The 10173-nt window shown below is 34.4% G+C and overlaps 1 protein-coding gene across 2 annotated transcripts; it reads left to right on the top strand.

The window, feature by feature from the left end:
• The first annotated feature begins 3492 nt into the window (after window positions 1–3492).
• Window positions 3493–5568, top strand: LOC132284331 (myb-related protein 306-like). 2 transcript variants are annotated; one of them, XM_059786423.1, is made up of 3 exons: window positions 3493–3815; window positions 4063–4210; window positions 4535–5568. In XM_059786423.1, exons 1-3 carry the CDS (start codon window positions 3683–3685, stop codon window positions 5247–5249), a joined length of 996 nt encoding a protein of 331 aa, XP_059642406.1. In that variant the 5' UTR covers window positions 3493–3682; the 3' UTR covers window positions 5250–5568. The 2 variants fall into 2 exon arrangements, with proteins under 2 accessions (XP_059642406.1, XP_059642407.1); XM_059786424.1 differs by having other exon boundaries at window positions 3502–3815; window positions 4081–4210.
• Window positions 5569–10173: the final 4605 nt, after the last annotated feature.

Here is a 10173-nt window from a genome sequence, read left to right on the forward strand (position 1 = left end):
GAACCGTATAGATTAGAACCGAACCATATGAGAACCGTTAATCATGAGTTAAGAGACAGCGGCTGTTGGCTGAAGCTTGCGAACCCGAACTGAAACAGCGGGCGATGGAAAATGAAAGATATGGGTTTTGATTTTTTGAACAATCCGAAATGATATGCCGGGTTTTGAGCTTTTGATTTTTGCATACAGATCTGAAATATATGAATTTTGAACTTCTGATTCTTATAGATTTTGTAGTTGCACAGAGAGAGAGAGGGCAGGCAAGTTCAGAGTCAAGAGAATAGAGATGGAGGCTATTGGGGAGGCTGAGCCGCTGAAAGCCTGAAATGATTCATTGATTTGCTCTAAAAATAAAATAAAATATTATATATTATATATTATATATTATATCACTAATAATATAATTAAATATATATATATATATATATATATATATATATATATATATATTACGGTTTCAGTTCCAGAACCGAACCGTGAGACCGGAACCGGAACCGAAACTCAACAGTTCCTCATTTTAGGAACCTCTCACGGTTCCGGTTCCACGATTTTTTTGTGCACCCCTATTCAAGACCAGCTAAGTTACCAAAACGACCACATCAAAGAGAGATCGATAGATAACCAAAGAAACTTAAATTTGCCATCTTTTAGTAATTAGATTTTTTTTTTTTGTCTTCTAGCACAAACAATGTATTTAGCTAACCAAATTTTGAGGACAATTTTTCTTAAATGAAAAACTTAAATGATTTATAAATGCGAAAATAAATGAAGTAACTACTATCATATATCAAATCTTAAAAGAGACTAATTTGGGAAACGTTACTATTAGTCATTATAAATTCACTATCGACCCAGACTCACATGAAAGAGATTTCCAAATCTGAATGAACTAATTAATCTACCATCAATTCACTATCGACAATGACTAAATTAATGTCAATAACCCCTTAAGTTCGCTTATGTAAATTAAGTGACTAAGTTAGGAAACGTGACTATTAGTCATTATAAATTATGATTATAAGAGTATTATTTAATGGAAAGTGCCCACACTCTTTTGGTGTTTTCATTTTCGAGTCCCTTTCTTGTAGTTTGTTAGGATATATAAATATATATAAACGTAATTTATGATCATGACACTAGTCAAAGAATATATATTAAGTGCACGGTGTACCTCTTCGTCCGAATGGTACATGCATGACACGCGTTTGCACATGCATAATTCGTATAGTTAGGATGAGTTCGGTGTACGATATGTCTGACGCACCTAATATATTTTTTTTTATTCAAGTGATACTTTTTCGCCTGTCAATGTATGAGGTGAAAAAATATATATATACGTAGAAAAGGAGAGGGCTAAACTAAAGTATAGGAGGAACCCAAGTGAGAAGGCAGAAGGCATTTTTACAAGCAGCTCCAAAGAGGAAAAGCTGAGAACAAATAGCATTTTTCCTATTAAAAATCGTCAATAAAATAAAAGTGTATACCACGCAATTAGATTGTTCATAGCCAAGACTGTACTTTGAGCAGTAAAAAGATATATATCTTCTTTTCGTAAGTAAGATTGTATCAAGTAAATATATTGAAATGCAAGAGATGGATGACACTTAAATCTTTTAACTGCATGTAAAACTGAGAAGGGATTCGAGGGTAGGGATGTGAGTAATTAAAAGAAGCTTCCTGGCAGTCATAGTTTCGTTCCTATTTTTCTTCCTCCACTCAATTCCTCTTACACATGGACCATCTAATTGACATACAGAGTATAAAGAAGAAGATGAAATAAAAAAGAAAAGAATGTTACCCATAATTAGGGATGGCAATGGGGCGGTTTGGGGCGGGTTTTCCATTCCCCATCCCCGACCCCATTTAATTTTGGTTCCTCCAAAACCGCCCCATAACCGGTTAATTTTTTGCCTCTAATCCCCATAACCGCCCCCGCCCTCGCCCCATCACCGATTATATTTTTATTTAAACACAATCATAGCACATATACACATATATATACATATATGTATATATGGAAGTGTTAAGTGTAGGGTTTCCAATATATATATATAGAGAGAGAGAGAGAGTGAAGGTTAATTTAGTAAATATATTAACATGATAGAATAAATTAATAATTTAAAATATTAAACGGGGCGGTTATAGGGCGGGTATGGGGCAGGGATCTTAGTCCCCAGCCCCGCAACCGGCCGGTATTTTTTTTTTTAACCCCCATCCCCACCCCATTTAAGTAAATGGTTCTCCAAACCCGCTTTAAATGGGGCGGGGGCGGGGCGGTTCCCCACCGGATTGGGGATTTTTGCCACCCCTACCCATAATGTACATTTACTCTTTATTGATCAGTACATTGAATCTAACTTATATGGAGAAGAAATGAAATATATATATATATATATATATTAATTCAAAACTGTCATTTGAAGTTATAGGAACTTGAATGAATATGTCAATTATTTGCAATGATAAATTTATCTTTTTATTGGATCTAAATAAATATTAATTAGATTATAAATACAATTGAGGCATGATTTTGAGAGATGAACGCCACTTGAGATTAGTAGCTTCTTAAATCGGGCATACACTGAATGTACACATGAAAAGTAAACCAATTGATGAATCTTAGTTCCCACCAATTGATTGGTAATTGATCACACAATACCAAATGGAGTTTCTAGTCCTCGATTATAATGAACGCTCAATTTTTCTTTAAATGATAAACATAGAATATTATATTATACAAATAGATATATAAACCGAATAACGATTGCACATGCAAGTGGATTTTGCACTCCAAGTTGATGATCTTTGATTGAGCTAGTAAGACGGTAGTTGGATAATTCAATTCAATACATAGTTCATAACAGATTAAGTGCTTATTTGGTTAAGTTTGTTTAAAAAATAGATAGAAATTACCCTAACTTCCCTTTTAACTAAATGTTGAACACTTTAAATTCGAAAGATAAAAAATTTCAATTTTTAACTATGGCTTTAAAACATTAGCATTTCATCTTAAAGTTTTTAATAGCATTTCATCTTAAAGTTTTTAATAGTTACTTCTCATATTTGTCGAAAAACACTCTGACGAATATATACAATAAGGATATACAAACCGACCAAATTAACCGACAATTTAAAACGGTAACATTCATATGAGATAGAGATGACATCATTTTAAAAAAAAAAAATTTATTTTCTCTCATAAAATTTTTCTTTTTTATTGAGTAAGTTGGTCATTATTCATTAATTATAGGATTTAATAGTGTTATTTATGTAAAAGTTGAATTTCTTTGTAATTTTACCAAAATTTAAGTTAGGGTTCCAAAGTGCAACCAGAATACAGACAATGAATGCCACGCGGGTTTGTGTAGTGAGGCGGGATAGGGTCTCAAGGCAAAGAGGTGAGCTGACTTTTTTGTACAAAACATAACAAATGAATAAATGCTTATTGCTGTTTCCTTTTGACTCTTTGGAGATAGCCCTTTTACTACTTTGGTCAACGTTGAGATAACCACCTCCACCACCTCCACCTAGCATTGCTTCCTATACAGACACGAGACACCTCTCTCTCTCTCTCCCCTCTATATATATATCTAAACTGCCCATAGCTACCCTTGCCTTGGACGCTTGTCTAACCACAAAATCACAAGGTTTTAGAGAGAGAGAGAGAGAGATTAAAGGTAATATGGGCAGACCTCCTTGCTGTGATAAAATTGGTGTGAAAAAAGGGCCATGGACACCTGAAGAGGACATCATCTTAGTCTCATACATTCAAGAACATGGACCTGGGAATTGGAGAGCTGTGCCTACTAATACAGGTTCATCTTAATTTCTCTTCTATTCTTCTTTACACACACACACACACACACACACACACACTTATATTTGGGTTTATGTGTTTCTATGTTTTTGTTTTGGGGGTTGGTTTGAGTTGGTTTCAACATTAAATTGGTGTATTTAATATCACTGCAACTCATGTGCAGTACCTTGTACGTTCTTGAATGAGAGACTATACGGTTAATTAATTTTATTTCTTTGCATGATATGATTTGTTTGTACTTACAGATTTTGGGTTGATCTCAGGTTTGCTTAGATGCAGTAAGAGTTGCAGACTTAGATGGACTAACTATCTCCGTCCCGGTATCAAACGTGGTAACTTCACTGATCATGAGGAGAAGATGATCGTCCACCTCCAAGCTCTTCTTGGAAACAGGTATATAAAACCACCTCTCTCTCTCTCTAGATCTCTTCAAGTTCATCAGTTCAAAAAGTACTAAGTCATATATATGTGTGTGTGTGTGTGTGTGCTTTCCTGATTTGGGTTGGATCCAATTATAGATTTCCAAATCCCAATAGACTAGTGACAATTCTCTTTTTGTTTCACTTTATATAATATATGCTGCAAGTGTTTTGTGTGTGTGTGTGTGTGTGTGTTTTTGTTTTGTTTTGTATTTACTACTGTATTGCTTATGTCATGGAAGAGAGATTTTACGTTTTGTAGGAGCATGATTTTTTATAAATTAATTTTTGGATGCAGATGGGCTGCAATAGCTTCTTACCTTCCTCAGAGGACAGACAATGATATAAAGAACTTTTGGAACACCCATTTGAAGAAGAAGCTGAAAAAGCTTCAAGGACATGATCATGATCATGATCACAATAATGAAGATGGGTTCCCAGTTTCACAGTCAATCTCAAAGGGCCAGTGGGAGAGAAGGCTTCAAACAGACATACACATGGCCAAGCAAGCTCTTTGTGAGGCTTTGTCCCTTGACAAATCACCTGCTGATCAATCCAAACCATCCAATGTCTATGACCCTTATTCCAAACCCATCCAATCCTCCACATATGCGTCCAGCACAGAAAACATCGCTCGATTGCTCAAAAACTGGACCAAAACTTCACCAAAATCGTCTCAAACAAGCTCAGAAACCACTCAGAACTCCTCTAGTGACCAAGTAATTAGGACTGCTTATAGTCCTAGTGAAGGGCCACTAAACTCATTGACACCCGAGTGTTTCGAATCCCTGTTCAGCTTCAACTCTTCCAACTCCGACATCACTCAGTCTGTGTCGGTGGACCCCAAATTCACACCGGAGACTAGCCTCTTCCAAGATGAGACAAAGCCGAAATTGGACACTCAAGTCCCTCTAACATTGCTAGAAAAATGGCTGCTTGATGATGGTGCTCCTCTACAAGGTCAAGATGACCTAATGGACATGTCCTTAGGGGAATCTGTTGAGTTGTTTTGAACTTAGAAGGGCTCAAGTCTCAAACTTTTGGGGGTGTTAGTGTTACCTCTCTTTATACTTCTTTTATGGGTTTATCTATATGATCATTCCTGTATTAGAAGAGAAAAAAAAAAATTGTAAATTATATTTAAGTTTTATCTATATGTGTACCGGATAGGAATAAATCTCCTCTCATCTTCTTATATATAGTTCAAACTTTGTACTCTTGTACACCTTTTAGTAGGTATATATATATATATATATATATATATATATATATATATATATATATATCTGGATATGGGAATTAAGGTTTTTTCTTGCTTAGGTCTTTTAAAAATCCAGAAATTAATTGAATATATGTGTCTTTATATTTCTGAAATCATGCTGCCAATATTGATTCTTCTTTATAGCTCATCTATATCAAAATTAATGGAAATATATATATAGAGAGAGAGGATATACATATTTGTAAGGAGAAGAAGTTGGGTTTGACTCTTTCTAGTCATTAATTTGTTGTACTCATCAGTGAGGAGATTTGTTCGAGTTCAAAGTTCTGGTTGCTTACAATGAATGTGCTGAGCTCATCTATATATATATATATATATATATATATATATATATACATATACATAGATCTATCTAATTAGCAACTCTTATGGTTTTCTAGAAAGTAATAAAATTCCTTAATTGGGTGGTGAATTGGCCTATTTGTCAAATGCATTTTTCCGGCCTTCATTATCTCATGCCACCTACCTATATGGACATTCATTTTATTTTTCAGTACAACCTATCCCAGATAGAGTACAAATGCAAAAATAAATAAATTGTCCTTGTGAATGTGGAAAGATGTTAAAATTGATTTTTCTGAACTAATTATGCCACAAAAAAGCAAGAAATATGCAATTAAAAAGATTTCATTACAAAAATGGATATTAGTCTTTTGCACATAGGGGGTACGTCCCCCCTAATCTCTGTACGTTTCTTATTTTTTATTTTTTAGGTAAAAAGTTTGAAGCACGCTTCACTAATCAACCATGGCGCCTTTCTGAACTTGATTCCAACACAAGATGGCTAAGGATGATATCAGGGGCTCAACTACAAGGCAATTAAAGCTGCTGCCCATTGGGAGAATGATGCCCATAATTGTGATTTTATGATATTACTTATATGCATAATGATAGGGAGACCCATAAATTAATCTCGAATAATTATCGAATCACGTGTTTTTGTCCATTCATCTGCTTAAACAGTTTTCAAAAATAATTGTTTAACACGTGATAAGAATGACCAACCACGTCAAATTCGATATTAATTCGGTGATTCCTTTTTTGTTCCCCTATCATCACTCTACTTATATATATGCTTTAATGTATTAAATATGCTCTCTTAATAGTATTACTAATATAATTGGCGTGAAAAGTTCTAATTTAAAGATTTTGCTTTATGTCTCAAACAGGCTGTGTGAGAGATCATTTAGCACAATCAAGGAGGGACAAGAACCATTTGACAAGTTCAGTTCAATTAATCACATATATAGGTGCCCTTAGAAGCCATTCTTGATTGGTGTGGATCTAAACTGGGGGTTTGGAACTCAATTTCAATCCATCTAAAACACAGAGAAGACTTTGATGGTTTGTTCTCCTCTAATTACATGGCAAGCTTTGTCCTTCTGAATATGGAAATTAAAGATACTATGAGAACTAATGATGCCCAAAAAAAAAAAAAAAAAAAAGAGTTACAATTGATCGCATGATACATGAAGTTGGTTGAAACCACATGTAAGAAATTATAGGTGTGGTCTCTATCAATTTATTTATTAATGTCTTTTCCTACTTTTTCTTCCGGTTCCTTTTCTCCCCTAGCTCTTTTGTGGGTCAGGGGTTGAAAACTGAAGTATAATGGTAATCAACCAGTACAAATGGTACATATAATCATATAGCAGTAACACTCACTAACTAAGAATGATAGGAGGGGGACCTTGGAGTTGGATACTACTACTAACTCAGCTAGGGTTTCCTCAATTGGTGTTAAAATTATGTGCTTAAATATATATATATAAATGGTTCTGAACATGTTTCATCTTTTCCCCATAGAAACACACACACACACACACACACACACACACATACATACATATATATATATATATATATAGGCTTCACTAATCAATTTGGGTGTTCATTTAGAGTTGATTTGCAACACAAGATGGCTAAATCATATATATCTTAGCACAAGCAAGGAGGGTTAGGAAATTTTTTACAAGTTCAGTCCAATCAATCACTTGAGTGGCCTTTGAAGTCGATCTAATTATTAATCGGTGTCTCTTCTACATATGCCATAATTAATGAAATCTAACTGCATGTATATATATGGTCTGTCATCAACAGCAACCGATTTTAACTCTACTTTAACTGCGCGCATAAAGCTTGTAAGATCACAAGATCATGATCTTTTTTATTCTTGAGGATTTTATAACCTCTCACATTCTCCTTGTCATGGTTGATATATATATATATATATATATATGTATGTATGTATGTATGTATGTATTTGTATAGGAGAAAGAGAACTATAGCCAAGAATTGCATTGGGAAGCTGCAAATGGCTCTTAAATGCACATCATGTGAACGGTTTGACTTTTTCCTGGTTTTACAAGTTGGACTTGGTTGATCCTGACCACTGAACACCCATGCATGTAAAAGGCATTGGGGTAACCATAAGTCCCTCATGAATACCATTACCGGCCAAATGACAAGGGCAGAGAGGTCATTTCAATCTTGCCTCCTTTTGAAATTGTCAAGATACAGCAACACAAGAATTTATTGAGAACATGCGCAGAGCTCTAATTTTCTGTGTCCTTAACTGGCTCTCTTTATCAAGCCTCAAACCATGTAAAAGATAAAACTTTTCACAGAACGAAAGTCATGATTCCACCATGAAAGGAAGTTTCCTCATAGGTACATACATATATATATATATATATCATGCATTTAATTGTATGTGTGTGTATATATATGCACGGTGGAGGAGTAATGGCTTTTAAGCTGGCATGGTCCAGATAGTCGTGAGAACTCATGTTCTTGCCTAGAATGAGTAACAGATTGCGTGTCCTACATTAACTAAACCTTTTCTTTTAAATATTCTCAATATTGTTTGCTACAATGTTTCTTTCATGTGGACCATACCTAAGAACTCCTCTATAATAACTATTTAATTATTTGACAGAATTACCCACAAAATATTTTTTAAAATATATATAAATAAAAATACTTATTTTGAGAGAATCATGTGCATTACAGACATGACCTTTTTCTTTTTAGGTAAATTGGGTAAGTAGTATTGAATGGAAAAGAGGACAAACAAGTCCCACGTGCAGTACAGACATGACCTTGCTATGCCACTTAAACTTATTTTTGAACCAACTGCTGTGTTATATGAAAATTTTGCTTGCTCCCATGGTGACAATATTTATACACCTTGGTTTCTTTGTATTAATGTGGTAGGGTCTTCGTTATCTTGATTTTGTTTTTTTAAAAGAGAAATGTTAAGGACAGTTGCCCTTGCCCTTGTCCACACGATATTGAGATGACTTTTACTGTGAGACCCACACCGATAGACAATAAGACAGACCTTGTTCAATTTATCACGATGATAACATAACTTTTTGATCAACAAGACATGATAATATTGAAATGATAAGTCAATAATGACGCCTCCCAACGATTTGAGAAGGAGCGCTTTATCATGCTAGACTTATGGCTTGTTTGGCAAAACTTTTACTTTTGCTTTTACACAGAAGAAAAAGTGAAGCAGAAGATATCACTTTCACTTTGCGTATATGTTAGCGTTTGAGAATTGTATTTTAAAAGAACTTTTAATGTTAGAAGTGTTTTATAGATTATTTCTATGTATTCATCATAGAAGGACTAAGTCAAGGGATGGGACAAAACAATTATAAGTCCGTCTTAGTAATTGGAATTAATACAAGTCCCTACAGAGCTAAATGCTGCCAGGGTAAGTGAGAATTAAAGGGGTGAAGCCCCTCTAGTTTCAAAATGTTGGAAACAACACTCCCTCGTGTCAAATCCTTCCCCCATAGTATAAGGACTTCTTGTCAAGTAAATAAAATCAGATAGGCAAAAAGACTAAAATGCCCTCCACAATTCTGATAACAAAAATATTAAAAAATAACTCGAAATTGAAATTACATCAGAGGACAAATTTTTTTTTTTTTTTTTTCTCCCTTCATTTGGTTAACTGAAGCATCCCAACCATCACTAGGCCACACACAAGCAACACTATCACTTGGCCCATTAATTAAGGATAAGAATAAAAGGGGTGGATCCAAGCAAAAGTGACAAGGACTAAGGAGCAATCTCAACAAGCCAAGCCCAAAAAAGTAAAAGTCATTGGGTAACAGGACCACATCAAAGTATTGGGCTAAAATTAAAACAAGAACCTAAAGAAGTGGTCCAGGATCCCAGACATGAAACATAAAACAAGGGCCCATGAAGGGGCCCAAGCAGACTGCAATTTAAACTCATAAGGAGGGTTGAGACACCCTCCAGAATTGACTTGAATCCTAACCGAAGAAAAATAATAAATAAAAATAAATAAAATAAATAAATATCTATTAGGATTTCCTATAAATAAGAGAAATAGTGAGAAAGATGTTTCTCCACATTCCACACGATCTGTTTATAATCTTTAATATTTAAGGAGAGGCATGTAGGGGGTGGCAATTTAAGATCAAATCCATTAAACCTAAGCTTGTTTATTAAAATTAAATTGTTCGGTACCAAACTTAAATGAGTGGGTCATTCAATTCAAAGTTCAATATAGGGTGAATAGTGGGTAACCATCTTAACCAGTTCAAACAAATTTTTTTTTTTTTTTTTCTTTCTTTCTCTTCTCTCTTTTTCTCTACCCTCTGTTTTTTCTC

Source organism: Cornus florida, unplaced genomic scaffold, assembly GCF_030987335.1.
Source record: "Cornus florida cultivar Cherokee Brave unplaced genomic scaffold, ASM3098733v1 CherokeeBrave_3.0.0_Hap2_Chr11, whole genome shotgun sequence".
Lineage (NCBI taxonomy): Eukaryota > Viridiplantae > Streptophyta > Magnoliopsida > Cornales > Cornaceae > Cornus > Cornus florida.

What these genes read in the sequence shown, in the direction of transcription:
- LOC132284331 (XM_059786423.1), top strand. Translation starts at nt 3,683, where the DNA reads ATGGGCAGACCTCCTTGCTGTGATAAAATTGGTGTGAAAAAAGGGCCA. An exon ending in AGCTGTGCCTACTAATACAG is followed by an intron (nt 3,816 to 4,062) that starts GTTCATCTTAAT and finishes TTGTACTTACAG; the next exon opens with ATTTTGGGTTGATCTCAGGT. An exon ending in CAAGCTCTTCTTGGAAACAG is followed by an intron (nt 4,211 to 4,534) that starts GTATATAAAACC and finishes TTTTGGATGCAG; the next exon opens with ATGGGCTGCAATAGCTTCTT.